We start from the raw sequence: 24,808 nt of genomic DNA on the forward strand, positions 1-24,808 counted from the left end.
AGCCCTGTCTGGTGTGGCTCAGTGGATCGAGCACCAGATTGCAAACTGAAAAATCGCTGGTTCAATTCCCAGTCAGGGCTCTCCTGGGTTGCGGGCCAGGCCCCTAAGTGGGGGCCTGCAAGAGGCAAACTTTGGATGTATCTTCGCACATCAATGTTTCTCTCCCTCTCTTTCTCCCTCCCTTCTCCTCTCTCTAAAAATAAATAAAATCTAAAATAAAATTTTAAAAAGACATTATAAAAAATGAATAATCAGCTCTAGAGTAGTAAAATTTATATTTTGAAATAGTTTATTAGAAAGTTAACCCAATGTTAACTTTATAATACCACAGCTATACAATACTACTTAATATAAATTTATGTAAATACTATGACTGTATAATACTCGTAACAGCTGCACTAATAGATGCATCAGCAGAAAGGTCCTTCTCAAAGTAAAAAATTTTCAAATCTTCTTTGTGATCTTGTATTTGCAAAGCGTGACTGATGTTGTTTTAAATTATATCCATTTAAAATGAATTTGCTGCCCTGGCTGTTGTGGCTCAGTGGATTGAGTGCCAGTTCGATTCCCAGTCAGGGCACATGCCTGGGTTGCAGGCCCAGGCCCCAGTTGGGGGCATGCGAGGGGCAACCAGTCAATGTATCTCTCACACATCAGTGTCTCTCTCCCTCTCTTTCTCCCCTTCTTCCCCTCTCTCTAAAAATAAGTAAAGAAAATCTTTAATAAATAAATAAATAAATTGAAGCTGCTAAAGGTATGAATTGATGGTCTAATTACTGAATTTGCAGAAAAGGAAGACAGAAATAATTATTATTAATCAAAATATCACATAAGAAAGTATTATTTTTGTAAAATCATGGCACAAAAATATTAGTTTCTGCAACTTGTATCATTCCTTTTACATTTTATAAGTAATAAATTATTTTTAGAGGAAAAAGCTTAATACTTTAGTACTTTTCAATGTGCTTTTTCCTCTGCTTTTTGAACAAGGGACCTCGCAATTTCATTTTGCACTGCAGATTGTGTATCTGGCACCAGTCCCCTCACTTCTGGTCTAGTATTTTTACTAACATAAATATGGCAGGATGGCTCAGAGCCCTGGAGACTTCCTCTAGTAGTCAAATAGTTTTCAATATAGGAGAGGAATAGAGAGAGAGAGGTAGGGGATGGGGAAGAGGGAGTGAGAAAGAGAGAAATGAAGGCGCGAGAAGAAGGGAGTAATAGAGGAAAAAATCAGTTAATTTGCTGACTTCTCCTCCCCACCTCCACCCCAGGAGCACCTATTTCTTCATCAAAATGGGTGGAAACACACTGGAGCGGAGACCGGGCAACACTGACATTTTCTCATCTCAATAAAGAAGATGAAGGCCTGTACACAATCCGTGTACGAATGGGAGAATATTATGAACAATATAGTGCTTACGTCTTTGTTCGAGGTAAGAACTAACGGAAAGTAGAACACCCAAGAATATTAAATGAGACTAAATCCATCTGTTCAAACATGTTTTCTGTGATGATAAAAAGGCCATGGAAAATTCTTGCAGATTACATGGCATAGGTTTATTAACTTCCAGACCTGATGTAAAAAAATGAACAACACTGAAGGCACCAACCCAGAAGTAACTAGTTTGAAAATTGTGTTACTGTCATTAATGGCAGCACATTTCTCATCTTCAATGAGCCAACAATGCAATTTGAATAGAGATGTTAAATACTTTATGAAAAGCTGTCTTAGTTTATGGAAGTTGCAACAAAAAAAATGATGTGTTATTTGGGAACTTTCTCTTTAATATCTATTTTGGGGAGCAAGTTTATTATTTAATTTCAGAGCTTTTTTATAGATTTAGCTTTAATGAACTAGGAAACAAAGTGCTAAAACTTAATTCGTAAGACAAACTATATCATTGATTTTTCAAGAGTCTTTTTTCATCAGTGTCTTGAACGGATCAAATATGCACAAATGCAAATGTTATTTCTAACATGAAGTCCTAACATACTGGGAAGACCATTAACACCTCCAGGCTACAAGGGCAGTGTTCTGTGCTCTTTGATGTGATGATCAGCCAGGTGTGACCACAACAGGAGTCAGAAGAGAGACTCAGGAAAACAGGCTGTTTTATACTCACAAACCCTTTGGAGACGAGGGGCAGCCTGCCATGCAGGGCCATATGGGCAAGCACAGCATTGGTCGGTTCAGGGCAAAATGGGCAGGAATTAGGGGAGAGCCTAGACCATGGCCTTTATAGCAGTTTCTGCGGGGAAGGCAAGGCAGAGCAAAGCAGTTTAGGATTGACTAGTGTGAATAATTTTGGTGAACTCTAAACTATGGTGGTGCCTAGTTGTCTGGTACCTGGCCCTGGGATGATTAAGCTGCAAGAATATTTCCCTGTAGGGTCCATGGAGATAGGGCTCTCAATGTGTTAGTTTGCATATCAAAGATATGCCAAGCTGAGCCCTTTGCTGTCTCAAAGAACTGGCTGTAGTGGAGGGAGTGGGGGTGGGGGAGGGGGCAATCTCTTTCCACCCAGAAAGGTTTGTTAGAAGTCGAAAAATCTTTATAGACAGAAAATAAATATATAAACAGAACAGGTAGACTTGCTAATTTTTTAGACTTGCTAAGCAAGGGGAGTGGTCCAGATAGATGGTTATGTTCAATGTGGTTATTCAGAGTCTCAGATCCCATCTACATTGCTCCCTGTGGTGCTGTCCCATGTTCCCACTATGGACTGTGGAAAGGAGAGAGGAAGGAAATGGGGGGGTGAGATGCAGAGATGCACACATCACTTCTGCATGTAAACACTTAGCCACACGTACACATCTCACAGTGACGGAAGTTAAGGGATCTAGTCTCTGTTTGGGCAGCCATGTTCCCTGCTAAAACTCAGTAGTTCAAGTACTACAAGGAAGCAGGAAGAATGGACACTGAGAACAGTTAGCAATCAGCCTATAAACACCAGGACCGAACAAGAATAAATGACCATTGAATTCTGCCACTGACTAGCAACTGACAAACATGCATGAATATCTGTATCAAATGAAAAATGTGTTAGATTTTCTCCTACATGAAAGCAATATGGGAAAAATTAGGTATCGCCAGAGGGGAGAAAGAAGCTAGCTAGCCTTCTGAGTAATTGCAGTGAAAACAGACACATTGGAAATTATCAAGTTTCTTTAGCCACACCATCTGGGTAAACCACACTAAATGAGAACTGAATAAGCAAAGTTTTTGCCTCTGTTTTCAATTATCTTACCTGAACCAGAGAGTATCCTTGGTGATTCCAAAATATTTAGTTATTATGCCGTGGTGATTTCTTTGCAGACTTTTTGGGCACTCTGACATAGTCCAGTTTCCTCAACAACATTTCTCAGTGCCCACACTCAGAATTGTGGCGCTCTGTCAGGTTTAGGCGAGACTTCAGATAACTAACTGCAGACAGAGGGAAGGGATTAAAATTCACATTTATACTGCAACCTTTTTAAAATCCATTAAACAAGGAAATGGAAGATTATAAAATTTATCAAATGTTGATATGAGGGAATTGAAAAGGTGAATGGGAAAGACAAAATTGAAAAGACAATTTCAGCAATTGCATTGGGAATTTAACAGCTTTTAGAAAAAGATTTCCCATATTGTTTATTTTAAACTATGTATTTTAGATTTAAAAAATCTTTATTGAGATATAATTCACATACTATAAGATTTAGCCATGTTGAGTGGACAATGCTTTTTAGAATATTTGTGGAGTTGTACAACCATCATCCATAGTCCGGCTTTAGAACATTACTATCACTGAAGAGATTTCCCTTTCCCCTTCCCCATTTCTTTTGCCCATCCCTGGTTTGGCACCTAGGCAGCCACTAATCTGCTTTCTTTCTCTATAGATTGGTCTTTTCTGGATATATCTGGATATAATATGTGATTGGTCTTTTCTGCACACTTCTGGATATAACATGTGATCTTTTACATCTGTCTTCTTTCCTTCAGCATATATTTGGAGGTTCATTATATTAGAAGTTTGTTCCTTTTTATTATTGACTAGTATTGCATGAAATGGATATACCTCATTTTGTCTATCCATTCACCAGCTAATGGATGGTTTCCACTCTTTGGCTATTATGAATAATGCTGCTATGAACATTTGCATTCATATTCATGGATCTAGGTTTTCATTTCTCTTGGGTAAATAGGTACTTATAAGTGGAATTCCTGGTCATGAGTTAAATTTATGTTTAACCCTGTTAGAAACTCCCAATGTGTTTTAAATGACATTTTATGTGTCTTTTAAAATTTTGCATTGAGCTGTGTGAGTTTATTTCAATGCATTTTTTAGACCTCTGGTATTTTTGCTGCTTAAAAAATAACTTCTGAACCAGAGTGATCTGTATATAAAGCACCATATGTCTGCACAAACACATTCCAAAGCTGTACTCATATGTCCAGGATTTTATTAAATACATAGATAATGTGTTTTTTGTGAAACAAAAAGATAATATAAATAAGCAAAAAAGAAAAGAAAAGCCATCCATAAGTTTACCATCCAGAGATATCTAGTGTTACCATTTTATTACATAGTCTTCTGGACTTTTATATGTGGGGTGAGCAAAAGTAGGTTTACAGTTGTGAATTCACGAAACAGAGGTTATTCTTATATTACTTATTAATTATTATATTATTTTCCATCTGAACAACTGTAAACCTAGTTTGCCCCACCCCTGTATTCTTTCCTTACCATCTCCCAGAGAGAGGGTGTGGGAGGAAGAGAATGACATGATGAAGTTGGGATAGAAATGTCATGAAAAAAAGAACTACAAATGACAAATAAATATATGAAAAAGTGTTCATGAGTAATCAGAGTAATTTAAATTAAAATAATATAATATGTTAATAGATCATACTGAAAAGATTTAAAAGATTTTAAAAATTCTCCAAGGTAAAGCAATGGAGGGACCAGCATTCCTATTGTTCAACTTTTCTCAGAGTGTTTTGCCACTATGTATTGCAGGCACATTTTCAATAATTCTAGTTCTAGGAACTTAAGTGGACAAAGCTGAAAAACAACATTTGTATTGGGAAACAACTGGAAGAAATCTAGATATTCACCAATGGGAGTTGTAAAATAAAGTATAATCAATGGCTCCATATAAATAATGGAATACCACACAGCTATGAAAACTAATGATCCATAATAATATTTATTGACATAGAAAAATATCAAGAAAAATCTGCTTACATGAAACTGTATAGTCCCATTCCATTCTTACTTCAAAAGTAATCACTTTTGAGTTATAAATATAGAAAAAAATCTAGAAAAATATAGGCCAATATCTTAGTAGTAGTAACCTCTGAGTTATGAAATTTAAAAGAGATTTTCATGTATTTCTTGATTATCATATATTTTACAAGCATGAAGTACTTTTATAATACAAATAAACATTAGAATTACTTACATTTTGAAAAAAGTTATTAACAGCCAGTGTCAGAGGTCAAAATACAAGGAGTAGCAGGATAATCTTTGACCTAATTAATCAAACCTACAAAAAGTTTGGCTCTTTGGAGGGTTGGGAGACAGAAGGGCAGAGGCTAAGGAAAGGATTGACGTCGACTGACTGGGTGCTGTGGGCCAGATCTTCCATAGCAGCTGCTGGGAGCCAAGAGCACAAGTGTGAAGTAACATAACACAGTATTTGGATTTGGCTTCCAGCAGCTGCTAAACAGAAGCTGTTTTTGAAAGATTATCAAGCCGGTCCCATGAATGGAATACTATAAGTAATTTTATAGAAATGCTGAAAAATGGCTCCCTAAATACCCACAGCTGCCCAGCTGTTAAATACAATGGGTGTTCAGTGACCTAAATTCTGCTCTATCAACTTGGGGGTTGCTGGTTGTTTATGCTGTGAGCCTTTAGGAAGAGGACATGGCTCGAGGCTGTCAGCTGTCCCCCTAGCAGTTGAACAGCTCTCCAGCAGCACCTGACCCCTGCTAACCTCAGCACATCTCCCTTTATTTCTCCCCTGCCCTGCTTTCACTGCCAACAGGCCCTCTCCCTCATCCAGTGCTCTCAGAGCCTGGAAGAAAAGATGCTTCTCCCCACCAAAATGCTCGCTCCCTGTTGTGTGGCATGCAGGCATTCTGCATGAAGTTTTAGGCACCAGTTAGTTACGTTGTCCTATAGCAATTATGCAGGAGACATTTACCTAAAGACACTTTCCTGCAGGTTTCATGGGGTAAGAAACAGAATGTTCAAAACCAAAGTGACTTGAGCTACTCACAGGTAATGTGAACCTGTTAAGTTCAAAAACAGACAAATATTTCTGTCGTGTTATCACATGCTTTAGTAACCCATAAGACTTACATAAGTGTAGCTGATAGAAAAAGAAAGTGTTTATTCAGTCAGCAACAGTGGTTTCCCTTGGGTAAGTGGCTCCTACATGTCTCAGCCTCCTCTCCTACTAGTTCCAGTTATGAAAGGGTTGACCAGATGCCACAAGAAATTGGCAAATGTGAACTCCCTCCCTCAGAGATTCTGCCTCCTATCTTAATCATTCTCTCTTTAAAAGGGACTGATTATTTTCATTCTCTTTGCTCTCCTGAAAACATCACTGATTCACCAATTTAGCTGTGCCTGCGGCACACTGCTGAGGGAACCCCACTGTCACAGGATCCTGTTTCATAAATACTCACTGTCTTCTGTTTCTTGTATAATCCTGGACTTTTACTAAAGTCAGATAAGCCAAGCTCAGATGTGGGTATTGCATCAGAGTTCCTTTCACAAGCATCTTCAGTGTGGAAACAAACATTTGATTTAAATGAATGTTTTCTTTTCTCTTCCAAAATGGTAGTGCCCTGTGTAGGGATGAGCAAAGCTTCATGTTCTTATTCTTTGGGGATGCATGCAGAAGGTGACAGAAGGGGCTATTTGTTCCCCTTCGGAGACATTCATAGTTTCTGAGTAACATTACACAATAAATATCTTAAGAACAGACTTTCTGGCACAACTTACTTTAGACTTTTCTGATAACAGTCCTCAACAGCTACATATTTATTTTCTTTTAGAACATTTGGGCAAGCAAGGGCCATGAGGCAAAGGTCATGGGTTCTTTTCAGAGCCCTTTCTAACATAATGTTCTTTGTACTGATGGTGAAAAGCACACATTGTTATGCGGGTAAGCAAATTGCGAGACTGAAGCTTGCTCTGCTGGAGCCAAAGATGTAGCCACTGTGGTGATGGGCTAAGAAATGTGCGCATTAAGAACCCAGTTTGGGGGCTGACAGGCACGTCTGAGAGGGCTGATGGGATCCTTCCATATCTCCACAGATGCTGATGCAGAGATTGAAGGAGCCCCTGCCTCTCCCTTGGATGTCGTTTCCTTGGATGCCAACAAAGATTATATCATCATCTCTTGGAAACAGCCAGCTGTGGATGGAGGGAGTCCTATTTTGGGATATTTTATTGATAAGTTAGTATTTAGTCTAACTTCAGTTGGAGTGATGTGGCTGTAGAGATGCATGCTTGATTTCTCCTACCATTTCTATATGAAACATTTTCTTTTCTGGTCTCTTCCCCCTTCTCTCTCTCTCTCTCTCTCTCTCTCTCTCTCTCTCCCCCACACACACACACACACACACATATGTGTATATGTATATGTGGATATAGACAAATATAGATATACCTAAATTCCAAAGAAAATCTTTGAATTTGACAACCAGCACAAGTCACTAATTTGGCAAGAGAACTAAGAATTTCTAGACCTAATAGAGGCCACTTTGGAAATAACTGGTATTAAATGTATTTAATGTCCATATTCCTAGTACATCAGCAATTTAAGAATATTATGTAAAGAATAATACTTTAGCCCTGGCCAGGATGCTCATTTGGTTGAAGCATCATCCCACACACCAAACTACGGGTTTGACCCCCTGTTTGGGCATATACAGGAGGCAACCAATCAACATTTCTCTCTCACATCAATGTTTCTTTCTCTCAAGTCAATAAACATGTCCTTGGGTCATGATTAAAAAAATAACAATACTTTACAAATATAAACAAAATTTTATTTACATTTCAGGAAGTGATTTCAAGTTAGAAAAAGAAAACAAATATCAGTATCAACAGTACTAAATAAAGTCCTATCTACTAATTCTTACTGTTCACATTCTCCAGAACTTAGAGACTCTACAATTTATGATAATGGCATCTTACACATTAATTATCCACTGACTTTAGACAATGTAGACAAAAATTTTATATTATCAACCTAAATATATCATTGTCTGACTTAGTTTCTATTCAAGTAGTTGCTCCAATCCTTTCTATTTTTTGAGTAATAAAATCTGATTATAGGAATTTGGCTACTATGGTACAATGGCATTGTACTAAGGTATATATTAAACCTAATATGTATAGCAGTACATAGATACATTATTGGGCTCAATACCACCTAGAAAAATATTTATAATAAATTATGTACTATTTAATTGTATGCTAAATGCTTCTACATTTTATATTTTAGTAACGATGAACTGTAAAGTTTTAGATAAGCTCTTTTTCTTCCTTACAACTTCTGCCTTATTGTCTCTCACAAGTTTCTAAAGAATTTGCAACCTTGATCAGTCAAAGACAAGGAACAATGAGTACACTTTGTTTTCCTCTTGACTTAGTCAAAATAAAAATAACCATATTATGACTAATATTTATTAATCATTTGCCATGTGAACAGCACTGTTCTAAAACACTTCTCATATATTGACCACTAACCCATAACCATCCTTTGAAAGGTAGGTACCATTATTACAAGTAGGAATTGAGTAGCTGCCCCAAGGCCACATGCTAATGAGGAAACACATAGTTACACAGAGTAATTCTAGCAGAACTAGAATTCAAAGAGCAGCCTGGCTGTAAGTTTGTGTTCTTTCCGCTTCGCCATGCTGCAGGTGGCTCCAGAGCAGTTGCTCTCCACCTTTTCTTCTGCCCGCATGGGGGTTAGGAAGCATGCTGTAGGATCATTGGGCCGCCATGACAGTATCTGCACACAGAGAGGAGACGCGGCAGTTTGAAGAATCGCCCTAGCCCCCCACACCCCATTTATAGCAGCTCTATGATTTCTACAAGGGAAGAGTTCGGGGAAAATGGATGGAAAGCAAGGATGGAAGCCATATTTGATAGCACTTTACATGAAGTTGAGGAAAATATTTATCTCAGAGAATGGAAGGATGATGGTAAAGAAATAAAGATAACCCCACACATACACTTCAATGACCTTTGCACTGCATTGGCAACCTCTTCCCTCATGAGAATCATTTGGGAATTATATGTGTAGGACAGAGTTGTTTTGGGGAAGTGATATAAACTAAAAGTGCAGTACTCTACTCAAAAAATGATGTTACTTAATCCTGATACTGTATACTTCAATCTCACATTGAGCCTCTAAAGCCCTGTTGATTAGGCTACTAACGTGATAGGAACCCTCATCTTTGTCTCCTGGGATGTGGCCACTCTATCCCCAGGCATCAATTGCTGAAAAAGCACCCAATATATAAATATCTAAATTATAAGATTATATCTAAAGATAATATTTAAGATAATATCTAAATTATCTTAGATAATTAGACATCTAAGATTTCAGGTGCTTAAACGTCCCCAGCCAGGCCTGGGAATTTCGCTGCATCTCATCAGTCTCACAGGATAAGAAACAAATGCATTACAATACCCTCCTCACTCTCCCATCCACAAAGCAGTCAGTGACTGTCAAGTGAGCTCTCTCTACACCACAGTACAGATAAATACCTTTTAATGTCTTAGCTTGCTCAACAACAGCTCAATTTTAAAAAGAAAATGCCAAAAGAAGCTACTAATGGTGAAACTGATGACATCAGCCAGGTGGACATTTGAGCAATCTTCCCCTTTAGTCTCTTCAATATGAAGATTGTACATACCCGCCTGCTTCTGTTTTCCCCCACAAAACTCTTGTGCTTAGCACACGAGGCTGCTTAATTGTGTGCTTTTAGTAAGGTCAAAAGACATATACATGTTCAAGAAGAAGCTGAGCTTCTAAAAGAAGACACATTACAACTGAGTGGAACTGAGTACCGGCAGTTACAGAACTGTTGAGCCGTGCTTGACCTAGATATTCCGTAGAAAAATCCAAAGCAATTGGGTGGGTTTACAGTTTTGGAACTATTAATTTAGCCATACTTTTTAAAATACTCTTATTGATCACTCTCTTTCCCTTAGATGCGAAGTGGGCACAGATAGCTGGTCTCAATGCAATGACACACCTGTGAAGTTTGCTCGTTTCCCAGTTACTGGATTGATAGAAGGCCGTTCTTATATATTCCGAGTTCGAGCTGTAAATAAAACTGGAATAGGTCTACCATCTCGTGCTTCTGAGCCTGTGGCTGCTCTGGATCCAGCTGAGAAAGCTAGACTTAAAAGTAAGCATTTTCATTTTCCAGCATCTTCCTGAACCATTTTTATGTAACTACACTAAATCTCATTGCAAAGTTATTCCTCCCCCTTCCACTAGAGGGAGAAGAGAATAAGAAATCCTCTATTGATCAGAAAAATCCTAGGGGGGGAAAAATGAGAACAAAAGAAGTATTTGTTTTTTGACTTGTCTATTTACTAAGGGCTTTATTTTATTTTATTTCTATTTGATTCAAACAGCTTTGCTTTTTAAAACTGAGTCCAGGCATTGTGTTTGAAATGAAATATGAAAACCAAGAACCTAGAGAACATTTTTATCCATTTTATTAGCACATTCCAAATTATACTTTTCTTTCTGGTTCAGTTTTTTAAACTGTAAGATAAGTTTCTTAAGTTTGAATTTAGAGTATTACTGTCACAATACAGTGAGTTTCTTTATATCAAAGGAAAAACACATTTACAACATGATATATGATCTATACTTGAGTTTCCATATAAATAGTCAAAAATAATCATTTCATATATTTAGTCTCTGAGTATCAATGTCAAAACCATGGTACATGAATTATGCTCTGCATTAGTTTCATGGGAAACCGTATGGCACCCTCAATAAAAGAGACCATAAAATGACATTAAAAGATTGTTGGAAATTAACATTTTACTCTATACCAGATTTCTTAACCTTGGCCCTGTTGACATTTTAGGTCAGATAATTCTATTGATGAGGGCTATCCTGTGCATCATAGGATGTTAGCTGCATCCCTGGCCTCTGCTCCCTAGAGGCCAACAGCACCGCTTCCCCACCTCGTGACAATCAAAATTGTCTCCAGACATTACCAAATGTCCCTGGGGGGCAGGCAAACTCACCCTAGATGAGGACTACTGGTCTATGCCATATTTGCAGTGTTATCTTTTACCTTAAATATATGTAGTGGCATCATAAAAATTTAAGTAATTAAGCTACTTTTTCTCTGGAGACTTTTCCTAGTCACACCGTTTGATAGCTATCCAGTCACTTTGCACCAAACGTCTGACTTCCATCTCTCTTTTCTAATTCCATCTCATACATTCATTTATTCCTCTTCTATAAATTCCAATGAAAATGAGATTTGTTGGAATTTAAAATAAGTTATATTGTTTATTACCTTTCTGTTTTTTTCACAAAGTCTGGTGAAAAGCCCCTTGCTTAAAGCGGGAGTTGAATCAGTCTCTATTTCTGATGTCTGTAGGATCACAGAAATGAATTTCCTTTTTAAGTTTATACTGCCTGTCTCATCCATTTTCCCTTCTCAGGATTTAAACTGGTTTTCTTTGTAATTAACAGTTTCAAATGTAATGGAAAGAAATTGCTTTCACTGAGCTTTACTGACGGTTCGGTGCCCCTGTCCTCTTTCGTCTTCATTATGACGGATAAATAACTACTGGGCTTACAATTGTTCCAGAAAGGTTTCTCCCAAATACATGCTCTCCCTTCAGAAGGGACAAGAGAGCCTATATGTTTCAGGGGATCCATGTGGAACAGTGAATGAACACAAGTTATTTACCTCACTTATGTAAGTACATTTCTAGAAATGTCACCTCAGTCAGGCACGTTCTAGGCTCCAGCAGATTGTTTATTCTCTACTTCGAAGGGAATTCTCCAAAGACACAATACCATATACATCCTCAGTAAGGTTCTTTAGCAAAATACATAAGTCAACTAAGTAACAAACCCATTTGTGACTAATCTGGCCAGTTTATCAGTGTGATTGAAACTGCATTTGTGAATGTCTGTGATTTTTATATTTATCTTTGTTCAGGTCGCCCTTCAGCACCCTGGACTGGACAGATCATTGTCACTGAAGAGGAACCTGGAGGTAAAAGCTATGTTTTCCTCAGATTCTATTGCCAATGTTTTGTTATCTAAGTTAGTTTTTATTGTCAATGGTACAGTGCATATTAAGATGTTTTGGAAAGAACATTCTGAAGTAGTTAGAGATCATAAAGTAACATACTGTGAGAGAATCACTTTTCCTAAAAATCTTTATTAAGGTATATTTGACATACAGTAAACTGCATGTCTGTAAAATATACAGTTTAATAAATTTTACAGGTGTGTTCACCTATGAAACCATCACCATGATCAACATAATGAAAATATCCATCTCCCTTAAAATTTCCTCGGATCCCTTTGTAATCTCCAGGCCATCGCTGACCTGCTTTCTGTCACTATAATTCACATTGTCCACAATTTTAGATAAATGGAATCATACTCGTTTTTGTCTGGTTTCCTTCACTCAGAATAATTATTTTGAGTGTTGTCCATTTTGATTCATGTATCAATTCATTTCAATTTGTCCATTCATCATTCAAAATTTCTATAAAAATCCTTATGAAGTGTTTATGGGGACATATGTTTTCATTTCTCTTGGATAAATACCTATGAGTCGAATGGATAGGTCATGCAGTAGGTTTATATTTAATTTTAAAGGAGCTGCCAATTATTTTCCAAAATAGTTGTACCATTTTATATTTTCATCAGTAGTCTTTCTGTGGGAGTTCCCCAGTTGCTCTACATTGTCACTGGTACTTGGTCAGTGTTTTTAATTTCAGTCATTGTAGCAGTGTATAGTGCTGTAACTATAGTGGTATTTTGTAGTGGGTACATAGTGGTTTTAATTTGCATTTCCCTAATAATGAAGAAATTGGTTGCATATTTGTGGATCTATTCCTGCAGTCTCTATTGGTAAATTTTATTTTCTCTTTTATGTAGCTTTTCTAAGTGTTTTTTTTTTTAAGCTTCATAGTTTGAAATCAGATAGTATAAATACTCTAATCTACCCCTCCCCTACCACACACACACAAAGTTATTTTGGCTATTCTAACTCTTTACATCTTCATGTAAAATTTAAAGCCAGCTTATAAATTTCTGCAAAAACCTGCTGGGATTTCAATTTAGTCTTTTATACCCTTAATGATTTTCTGTCTACTTGTTCTATCAATTATTGATAGTGATGAAATCACCAACTAAATGATGTATTTATCAGTTTTTTCCTGTGGTTCTGCATGGATTTCCTTCATGTATTTTGATGTCTTGTTATTAATGCATAAACATTTTTATTGTTATATTCTTTTATGGACTGACCACTTTATTGTTATAAAGTGACTCCTTTTATCCATAGTAATGTGGTTTTTTTTCTTGGAAATCTACTTTGGTATTAACATAACCTATCCAGATTTCTTTTGACTGTTTTAGCATGACATATGATTTTCATTCTTTTAATTTTAACCTATGTATGTTTATATTTAAATTATGTTTCTTGGAAGCAGCATATAGTTGGATCTTGCTTTTTATACAATCCGGTAATCTTACCATTTGGGACAACATGGATGGACCTAGGAGGTATTATGCTAAAAGAAAAACAAATATTATATATTTTACTTATATGTGGAATCTAAAAAGTAAAATAAATTAACAAACAAAACAGAAACAAACTCATAGATACAAAGAACAAACTGATGGTTGCCAGATGGAAGGAGGGTTGGGATGCTGGTAAAAAGGTGAGGGGATTAAGAAGTACAAATTGGCAGTTACAGAATAGTCATGGGGATGTACAGAATAACACAGGGAATATGGTCAAATACACAGGGTGGGGCAAAAGTATTTTTACAGTTGTTTATATAAAAAAAATAAAGTAATTAATAAATACTAATACAAGGACAAGGATAAACTCTGCCTTTCTGGTACTTAAAACTGTAAACCTACTTTTGCCCCATCCTATATTATAATAACCATGTATTGTGTGAGGTGGTTACTAAACTTATCAGGGGATCACCCCATAAGATATATGTGTCTAAGCACTATGCTGTACACCTGAAACTAACATAATATTGCATGTCAACTGTAATTTTTAAAAATGTAAAAATTTAAATCAATCAATTAGTTGTATTCAAAAACTATGATTCTACTCCTTTTTGAAAAGATGTAAAAGATGAGTTGTGTCACTGCCACTGTTTTTCAGGAGTAATAAAGAAATTTAAATAATCAAGCGAAGTAAGTAAAATGGTGGCTTTGAATGAATGAATGATTGTTTTAGGAAGAATTTTAGAGACAAGGTACTTCTTTACACTATAGAGCAGTGGCCCTCCAAGAATAGGGAACCATTTGTGACTCTGAGTATCCTGGGCTTCCCAGAGTGTGTGCTCCTCACTTTTTCTTGTTGTTTTTCAGAGGGTATTGTTCCTGGACCTCCCACAGACCTCTCTGTCACTGAGGCCACCCAGAGTTATGTGGTGCTGAGCTGGAAGCCCCCTGGGCAGCGTGGCCACGAGGGCATTGTGTACTTTGTGGAAAAGGTAAGACTCTGGGATCAACATTATTCCCTCATACCACTTTCTGAAGATTTCTTTTAAAGAGCAGACATTAAATTTTCATTGTGTCCTGAACTCTTTAAAACCTTTTAAACCGTGTACAATCTTCACAGAAAAATGTACATATACAGAACTTTGCCAGAAAGTTCAGGGGATTTATGGACCCCATAGGCGTCTAAGATATGCCCACACCCCAAATCATGATTTCCTTATGAAGAGAGATGTTCCTGAAAACAGGTCCTGTATGACACTGTTTTCTGGAAACCTCTCTGCCTTCCTTGCTCTAGTAATGGCTTTTCTTCTCTATAACACTTGTCCTGCTGCAGCAGGGAATGAACATCAGTGAGGGTAGATGGCTGAGTGGAGCAGAAGTTAAACTGCTTTCTAATGGCTGAGAGAGCTGAAGACAGAAAGTCCTCACATGCTGCCACACGCTTGGTTAGCACTACCCTAAGTTCAGGTCGAAGGATGGGGTCAGGGATTAAAGAACAACGTAAGATATTGCCTAGTTCTTTCTCTCAAATATCTTACAAGTATATTCTAATTATGTTATAGAGGGCAGTATACAACGAAGGCCTAAAATGAGAGGAATCATGAGAACTGTATGTGAATCTATCATATATTGATATTTGAGGGGAGTTAAAGTAAGTATTTATGCCCAGAAAATGGGAAGAGCCAGTACCTGTACAGGACATTATTTGGGGAACTGCCCCAGCTGCAAGTGCAGACACATAGGAGAGCCTTCCAGACAAGGTACAGGGCCTAGGAGTGGAGGAAGTCCTTGGCTGGCAGGATAATTGCTACTAAGAGTATTTAAAGAGAATTTCCCTAAAATGAGGTTTAACCCTTATATATTGTTGGTGGGAATGTAAATTGGTCTAACCACTAAGGAAAACAGTAAGGAGGTCCCTCAAAAATTTAAAAATGTATCTACCATATATCTAGCAATTCCACTTCTGGGTATATACCCAGAGGAAATGAAAACAGAATTTAAAGAAAGCCTCAGGCAAAGAAATCAGATACTAGCAATTTTTAAATGTAAATCCTAGACATAAGGGCACTGACTTCACAAATAATACTGGAGGTGACTCAATGTTTTCAAAAAATACATGGCATGGGGGTGGGAGGAAGAGGGAGATGAAAAAAACAAAACAAAAGTGGATTTTGATAAGATATATACACTCCCATGTTTATCGCAGCATTATTTACAATAGCCAAAGTATGGACACAACCCAAATGCCCATCAATGGATGAATGGATAAAAACAATAGTGGTTCATATACACAATGAAATATTATTAAGCCATGGGGAAGGAGGATTTTTTTCCCATACGCAACAACATGGATGGCTCTTGAGCACATTATTGTAAGGGATATAGGTCAGACAGATAAGTATAAGTTCTGTATGATATCATTTATATGTGTACTCTAAAAGAGTAAACTGTTAAAAACAGAGAGTAATGTGGTGGTTACCAGGTGATGGGAAGGAGGCATAAGAGTGATACATTTAAAGATAAAAACTTGTAACGAGTAGTCAGTAAGCCACAGAGATCTAATGTATACTACAATGAACATATGAAACCAGAAAAGTCAGCATTCATGCTACTTGTCACTACCAGAAACAATAAGTAGAAATAAGGATTGAGTCTTTGTGGGCACTTTACTCAGATGCCGGCAATCTGAGAAGATGGTGGGAGGGAGCGGGGATTATGTATCCTTAAAAACCATTTTAACTTTTCATTTCAAGCCAACCTTTTCTTTCTTTCTTTTTTTAAAAAGATTTTATTTATTTTTAGAGAGAGGGGAAAGTAGGGACAAGAGAGGGAGAGAAACATCAATGTGTGGTTGCCTCTTACATGCCCCCTACTGGGGATCTGGCCTGCAAACCAGGCATGTGCCCTGACTGTGAATCAAATTGGCGATGCTTTGATTCACAGGATGGCACTCAATCCACTGAGCCACACCAGCCAGGGCTCAAGCCAACCTTTTTATAAGAAGAAAAGGTAAGTAAAGGGTTTAGGAAAAAGGTTAATTGGATAGTAGGGTAGGTAAGGGGTTTGGAAAAAAATTAATTGGATAAGAGTTGCAGTCCAGTGGCAATTTTCCTAGTCCTTCTTTATCTGTTGATCAAAAATTCTTTATCTGCACCACCTGGAACACAGAGGCTCAGATACTGCCTCCTTGGCTTTGTGCTCCAACCCTGTGGGGCGCAAAGGTTGAATTGGTTGTGGACCTCCTGGAGTCTCTGTGGCCATGCATTCCAGTTCCTGGAATAACAGTTTCCCACATGCATTAATCACTTCAGCAGGTCAACTAAGGCTCACGTCTTTAACTCTTGAGTTCCCCTATCACATAGACAATAGTATTGTACTATAATTATGTAATGTGATAAATATTGCTACATTAGCAACCATATTACAATATACAAATGCATCAAAGTAACATGCTATACACCTTAAACTTAAACAATATACAAGTCAAATTCATTCAATAAAAATAAATGAGTAAATAGAATAAATTAATCTTAAAATAAGGTTAAAAATAAATTAGTTTTGATTAGGATGTAAGTGAAAAGAGAAACAAAAATGAGCTTATTTATCTTATGTATAAGAATATTTACACTTTTATTGGCAGCTCTGCACCATTTTTTTAGAATAATCAATGAAAAAAGTGTTTGTACTTTTTGGTATATTTCATTTAGTTTTACAATATAGTGCTATTAACTATAGTCACCAGGCTCTACATTATCTGACTTGTTTTTTATAACTGGAAATTTATAGTTTTTGACTCCCTTCACCCATTTTGTTCAACCTTCCAACCATCCCCACCTACCCTCTGACAACCACAAAACTGTTTCCTGTATCACTGAGTTCAGTTTTTTTTTGGCGGGGGAAAGAGGTGGTATAAGGGGTTTTTTGTTTGTTTGTTTGTTTGTTTGCTTGTTTTTAGATTCCACATGTAAGTGAGACTATACAGTATTTGTCTTTGAGAGAAAATTTTATAAAATTGTGCAATAGCCTGATAAGGTATTATTTATGTTACAATTTACTTTCATAGGAAAATCATAGAAAAGATCTCTTTTTTGCAAAAATATTGTGGAATTCAATTAATTTTCCTAAGAGCCACTGTCTTTTATCTTAATGCTATTCTGATCACTCAGTTTTAGAATTCCAGTTAGGTTACTTGTCCTGACAATTATTATAAGAGGATAGATACAGATATGTAAGTATATGAAAATTAGGTAAAAATATAAAAATAATATGCAACTATCTTTATGGCTTTTTAATTATTTCATATCAGTGGCTCTTGAGAAAATTATACTGGAGCTTAAAATGCTACAGTCTGTGGTTTTGCTTTATTAATTACGTTTCTTTAATAAAAACACTTAGTGAGGAGGATGCTTCTCTTCCTCCTTATCCCTAGCAAGATGGTAACAATAAATGGATCATCTCTTCAACATGCAATATGTGTATCTTCCAAGACAGTCTGATTTTATCACATTAATATTATCATGTTTTATTTTATTAATTTTATATCTTCTACATATTAACCTCAAATAAAATATAACTTAATTGAGTATTAGTCTCAATTAAAATTTTTTCTTTATTTTTTTAATGGAAGACAAGAATAAAATAATGAATGTTCATTTCCTGTTGTGTTTAATAGACACCCTGACTGAATCTTTTTGAAACACTCCACAGGAAGAGAGTTCTGAATAAGCACTGTGACAGTAATTACCACCTTTCCCCCAATAATGACCTAGTAACAACCTAGTACTGAGGCATTTTCTTCAGATGAGTCAACTTTGGCTTCTGTTAAACGTTTCCTCTGGTCATGTAAACTCTAATTTCTCCACAAAAGTCTGTAACTTCCCTAGATCTAAACAAATATAAGTCTGTGGTTAAAAATTTAAATATTCTTCTATCAGCACACCTATTAGTATGGAACAGAAAGGGACATTTTTGAGTACAGCAGGTCCTCAAATAAGTTTCTTTCAACATCATCTCATTATTATAACTAATGAGGGGAGGAAATTGATTCCTGGCCTCAGACACTGTCTCTGTGGAGGTTGTACATTCTCCCCATTTCTATGTGCGTGTTCCCCATATACTCCAGTTCCTTCCACATCCCAGAGATTCATGTGAGATGAACTGGTGTGTCTACAGTGCCCCAATCTTGAGTGAGTGTGGCTGCGTGAGTGGCCCTGTGATGGGAGGTTGTCCTGTCCAGGGTGGGTTCCCGCCTTGTGTCTTAAGCTGCTAGGATAAGCTCGGGTCACCCACAACCCCGAACTGGAATAAGCAAGCTGGAAAATAATTCTCTTACTTGCTTTTATTAATCATTCTTGAATGTACATTTATCTTGGTGCTTAATATTAGATGTGTTTGGGTCTTTATTTAGAAATTTGGTAGGTTTTGTGACCAGAAATATGCCATAGAATTGTTAACTCCTGTTTATATCAATTAGCTTATAATAAAATTGGTTTTATTATACATCCTTTCACTTAAAGTTAGTTTCCAAGAACCTATCACCAACATTAAGTGAACTGTGTGTCCTGAGGCTTGTGCAGGCACAGGCGGCACATTCAAAATATCAAGGGTGTTACAGTGTTGGTGAAGCAGAACATGTCCAGAGACCTGCGGCACATTCACAGAACTACTGAAACCGTTCGGAGCTGAGTCTCAAATTATTTCTGATGAACTGCTTATGATACATTCACCTTTGAAAGGGAAATATTCACGTGCTCTTGTTCTGTGGCAAGTTTCCATCTCCAGAATGTTCACGCCCATGGCAGTGCTGCCTCTTGGGTTATCATCATGCTTGCACTTCTTCAGGGAACTTTCTACCTGGGATTTGCATGCAGATAAAGCACTTGCCTGTCATGGGTTCAGGCTTACAGTCAGTAACACGGTGTCCATAAGCCATGATGTGGTTGAAACTGAGGGATTTATCAACAAGGGAATTGGATGAATCAGCCTCCAGCACTCCCAGCCTCCTTCTACTGTGGTCTTTTCCTCAGCTGTCTTATGTCTTGAGCTCTCCTTCTCATTCCCCTGAAAAATTCTGGTCATATCAGAGACAAAGACAGCTGAGGGGGTACTCTGTCCTTCAGAGTCCCCCCAGCCACCACAGATGAGGAAATAAATCATTCCAGACACTCTTAGTCTGCCAGGAAAAGGGGGCGGCAATTCCCTCTAGTAGAGAATACCCCGAGCCCTTCTCTTGAAGTGGCTCTTATTGAGAACGATATGTGTAGAAATATACAGCATACATGCATGCAAAGCTTATCAATTTACTTCAGAGGGCTATAGATAACAACAAAAGGAACACAGATCAGCCTTAGGTTAGGGTCTATGAGACATACAGATGCCAGATTGTCGTTAAGCCAAGGTTCAGGTGCTCAGGAATCTTCTCCCCTGTTTTGAGACTAAACACTCATTTTTCCTTATTTGCAAAGCAGAACAAATTTCAGTAAATATAATGTATTCTTTTGTGGGGCTACAGTTCCCGATACACAAAGTGGTCCCTAACAGACAGCATCACTTGATAGCTCTGTTTCTACCAGCAAGAATGTTCCCCAGGACCAGGCATTGTTCTAAGCATTGTACACCTGTCAACACACATAATTCTTATAGTGACCCTGAGTGGGAAATACTTTGATTTTCATCATGCCTATTTTGTAGATGAGGAAATAGAAGCATTCATGGGGTAGATAATTTTCCCAATTTCACACAGAAAGAGGCAAAGCTAATATTTGAACCCAGTAGTCTGACTCAGGTTGATATAGATCCACCTATTAAACATTGTTGCTTTTAAACCTTCCAAAGCCTAAGTATTCTTCTCTGGTAAACTTTGATAACCACACAATACTACCTCCATAACACCTGTTTGAGAGCATAGTGTGCTCTCAAGTTTAGAGGATTGAAGAATTATAATGGCAAACAAAGTTCTTAGCACAGTGAAAGGCAGATATCATTTTTGTTTTGAAAGTATGACTGATAACTGCTTATGTGTTCCCCAGGGAAGAATACGTCAAAATGAATTAAAGCCATAAACTAAAGGATTAAAAGTCTGGGAGAATTTTATCCGTCAATAGTCAGCAGACCAGCTGTTTAGGGGGGATTTATCCTCCCTACCATCCAACACAAATGACATTATTATGAAGGGCACTGCAAGGATTTTAGAGGTTACCTTGTCAAATTTGCTCATTTTGCAGATGATAAAACTGAGACCAAGAGCCCTTGTATGACTTTCTCAAGGTCACATAGCTTGTTATTAAAGCTAGGACCAGAATCAATGCCTCTGGGTGCTTTCCACCACATGTTGCCTCTCATTTCAAGTCAAAGAAGATTATGCTGAGTGATGTGGGAGTAAATTTATAGTCCCCAAAATGGATCACCTTGGACAGCTGATCAGTGTATCTCAAGGTTTGGATTTCTGGAAAAGCCTCTTAAAACTGCTAAAAAGTTCTATAGCAAAATTGCTTCTACTGGTCCTGGGCAGGATTAAAAGTTAGAAGAGGAAGGGAAAAGGAATACTGAAGATTGTTGATAGTTTTCTCACTACATTCTCTACCAAAGCTCAAATATACACCATATCCTTCGTTCGAGCACTGCAAAGTCACTCTAGAGCATTTTAATTCCAAGAATAGTATCTCTTTACATTGATTTTTCCTGTTATTTACTCCAAAACATGGGCAAGAGTAAAGAATATCTTTATCTTGCACCCCAATGTTCATAGCAGCACAATTGACAATAGCCAAGTGTTGGAAGCAACCTAAATGCCCATCAGTAGATGACTGGATCAAAAAGTTATGGTACATATACACAATGGAATACTATGCAGCAGAAAGAAAAAAAGAACTACTAAACTTTACGACAGCATGGATGGAACTGGAGAGCATTATGCTAAGCGAAATAAGCCAGGGGGCAAAAGACAAATACCATATGATCTCACCTATAAGTGGAACCTAACCAACAATACAAAGATTCAAGAAAAATAAGACCAGCAACACTGAAAGGAAAAGAAATTAACAGAGACAAGAGGGAAGGAGGGAGGGGGAGCGGGGAAAAGGAAGGGAAGGGGAAAGTCAAGGAACATATAGCAAGGACTCATGGACAAAACCAAAGGGGAAGAGCTGAGGGAGGGAGGGAGGGAGGGGGCAAGGGAAAGTGGTGAGGGGTAGGCAGAGACAAATGTATTTGAAAAAATAAATTAAAATTAAATTAAAAAAACAAAAAAAAAACAATCTTATGCATACCTGTTATTTCAAATACCACCTAATAAATGATTTTTAAACCTGTAAAAAAAAAAAGGATATCTTTATCTTTCACTAACTTTATTCATTCATTTAGAATTCAGAAAAATTTATTCATTCAAGAAAAAACAATGGTTGATTATGTACTATGTGCCAAATACAATTCTGGGCTCTGGAGTATCTCAGTGAGCAAGACAGCTTCCTGAATTTATTTCCTTGAAATTTACTTTCCAATGAAGAAGATGACAAATAAATAATTTAATTTCAAATATAATAAGTGTTTTGAAGAAAAATAAGCCAGGGCAAGGGATAGAGAGTAATGAGAATGGAACCACACGCTTGGCTGGATTGGTGATAGGGAGATGGTGATCAAAGCCTTTCTGAGGAGGTGATATTTGAGCACAGACTTGAATGATGTTGAGTAATTAAATAACAGTCAATTAAAGTAATACAGTTTATAATAGTGTAATGAAAATTAAGTCTCTAACATAGCATATTAAACTTAATTACCTACCCTAATAATTAGGAAAGTATCTGATCCCAAACTATTTTCTAAATGAAGAAACTTTGTAAGTAGATCAATAATGTTTAATTAACAATAGAAATTAATGAGGTATTAAAGTAGCATATTTGTCAAAAAATGCAAAGCCCTATTTAATTTACCTAATGCTGTGGACTTCAAATCTTTCAAATCCTCCAAATTCCCCACAGCCTCAGCCTAACTCGAATAACAGGACATAGTTTGTTGACAGATAAGTTATACTGTGAGATGGTCTGCCTAGGATTCCCATTTATTCCTGTGGTTTAATTCCTGGATTTCACTGTTTGGCGGCAGTGTGACGTAGAAACAGAAAACTGGCAGCGGGTGAACACAGAACTCCCCGTGAAGTCTCCCCGTTTTGCTTTGTTTGACTTGGCTGAGGGGAAATCCTACCGTTTCCGGGTCCGCTGTTCTAATTCAGCAGGAGTTGGCGAGCCATCAGAGGCAACGGAAGTGACTGTGGTCGGGGACAAACTTGGTAAGTGTAGAGTTTGGTTCAACAACTGTAAACTTACTGAATTTCAATACAAGAGAAAATTCCAAAGCAAGAATAAATTTAAAAATTTATTATTATGAATTATCAAGCTATGCAAGTAAACCAGGCGTTTTAACAGTATTGCTAATGTATTTTCTTCCAGAATGGGTTGATGTGTTCCCCGAGTATTTTAGTTTATCATTATTCTCCCAATCTATTATATTTATTAGTTTTAACAAATATAAAATAAAAATTTTATTTTTTATAAAATTGTATGTTTGATATGATTACTTGTATAAAATTTATGTGCGTGTGCATATGTGTTAAGAACAAATTTTCTAAAATCACCCTGAGTTGAACACCACTTTCCTCTTTTCTCAGATATCCCCAAGGCCCCAGGCAACATCATTCCAAGCAGAAATACAGACACATCAGTGGTAGTTACATGGGAGGAATCCAAAGATGCTCAAGAGCTGGTTGGTTACTACATAGAGTCTAGCGTCGTTGGCTCTGGCAAATGGGAACCCTGCAACAACAACCCAGTGAAGGGCTCGCGGTAACTGCACCTTGTGTGTGTGATGGGAGGTTGGGGGAGCAGGAGGAATCTCTCACTCTCAAGCCACAGAGGCTACAAAGAGGAAAAACTGCTATGGACCCATATAACAATACAAACATCCAATGGAGGGAGATTTTTTAAAAAAAAAATTGTACTTTAAATACCCAAATCAATTTAAAATTGAACATATCTACTGCAATACATTTTTTAAAAAGGCTTACTTGTTATATTACACACTTAGAAATACTTAGTGCCAACTATGATGTGTTCATTTTATAGCTCTTTTCTGGTTCTTTTCCCTCTGTTCTGATCTCTCATACTCAATGTGATGCTAGATTTGAAGGATCTAATAGACTATAGCTAACATAAATTACCCAGGCATTTTAAATGAACAGAAAAAAGTATCATTTTACCAACTCTGAATATATCAGCATGGTTACACTATAGAGACTTAAATAACACCAAATCAAGGACATTCAGAATATTTTGCCACTTCTTTGTTTCTAATATGAGGAGGGTTGTTTTTCTTGCTTTCAAATATTTTATCAACCAGCCTTGCAAGTTGATGATTAATTCTGGCCTGCACCCAAAATCTGAGCCTCCTTTTATGTAGGACCACTCGTAGAGGAGAATTCTACCCTCAAAACCATCAGAAAGGCATGTTAGGCAGCTCCTTCTTTGACCACTTAAGTCCAAGGACCCCCACAGGACGAGTTTGTTCTTTTATGGAACATTACTGAGTTCCCAGAATTTTCCTGGAATTATTTAGAAACAATCATGGAGGGTAGGCAAAGTCTGCCTTTCCACAAAAAGATGGGAGCTTCTCCAGGATGGGCACCATATTTTATTCATCATTGTATCCACAATACCTAGCTTAGTGTCTGGAACACTGAAGTGCTCAATAAATATTCACTGACCTGAGCTGACCTAAGGGTTGGCCTCAATTTAAGATTTATATTGACTACAGCTGTCTTTATTAAATATTTTAACATGCTAATAGCAATAGAGTCATTAGAAGATCTGTTACTTCCTATGGTTACAGTCCATAGAATGGATTAAAATGTTATAGTGATTCATTAAATAGCTTTTTATAACCATAATAGCTATTAAAGAGTGAGGTTGTTTTGTGTAAAACTGCCCATGAATTCACACCTTATTATTGGATCTTTTTATCTAACTGGTAATTCTGGAGTCAATTTTTCACC

General features: G+C 37.1%; 1 protein-coding gene across 2 annotated transcripts in view; it reads left to right on the forward strand.

The window, feature by feature from the left end:
- The window catches only part of MYOM1 (myomesin 1), a 138,431-nt gene that overhangs the window by 50,563 nt on the left and 63,060 nt on the right, over window positions 1-24,808 (forward strand). For both annotated transcript variants that reach the window (XM_054583405.1, XM_054583406.1), the window contains exons 10-16: window positions 1,275-1,436; window positions 7,317-7,458; window positions 10,233-10,432; window positions 12,224-12,280; window positions 14,635-14,759; window positions 22,867-23,050; window positions 23,429-23,603. In XM_054583405.1, the coding sequence (XP_054439380.1) occupies window positions 1,275-1,436; window positions 7,317-7,458; window positions 10,233-10,432; window positions 12,224-12,280; window positions 14,635-14,759; window positions 22,867-23,050; window positions 23,429-23,603 (1,045 nt within the window). The remainder of the gene's footprint in view (window positions 1-1,274; window positions 1,437-7,316; window positions 7,459-10,232; window positions 10,433-12,223; window positions 12,281-14,634; window positions 14,760-22,866; window positions 23,051-23,428; window positions 23,604-24,808) is intronic.

Source organism: Pteronotus mesoamericanus, unplaced genomic scaffold (genome assembly GCF_021234165.1).
Source record: "Pteronotus mesoamericanus isolate MK-2021 breed Mesoamerican mustached bat unplaced genomic scaffold, CSHL_Meso_final contig_74, whole genome shotgun sequence".
NCBI lineage: Eukaryota > Metazoa > Chordata > Mammalia > Chiroptera > Mormoopidae > Pteronotus > Pteronotus mesoamericanus.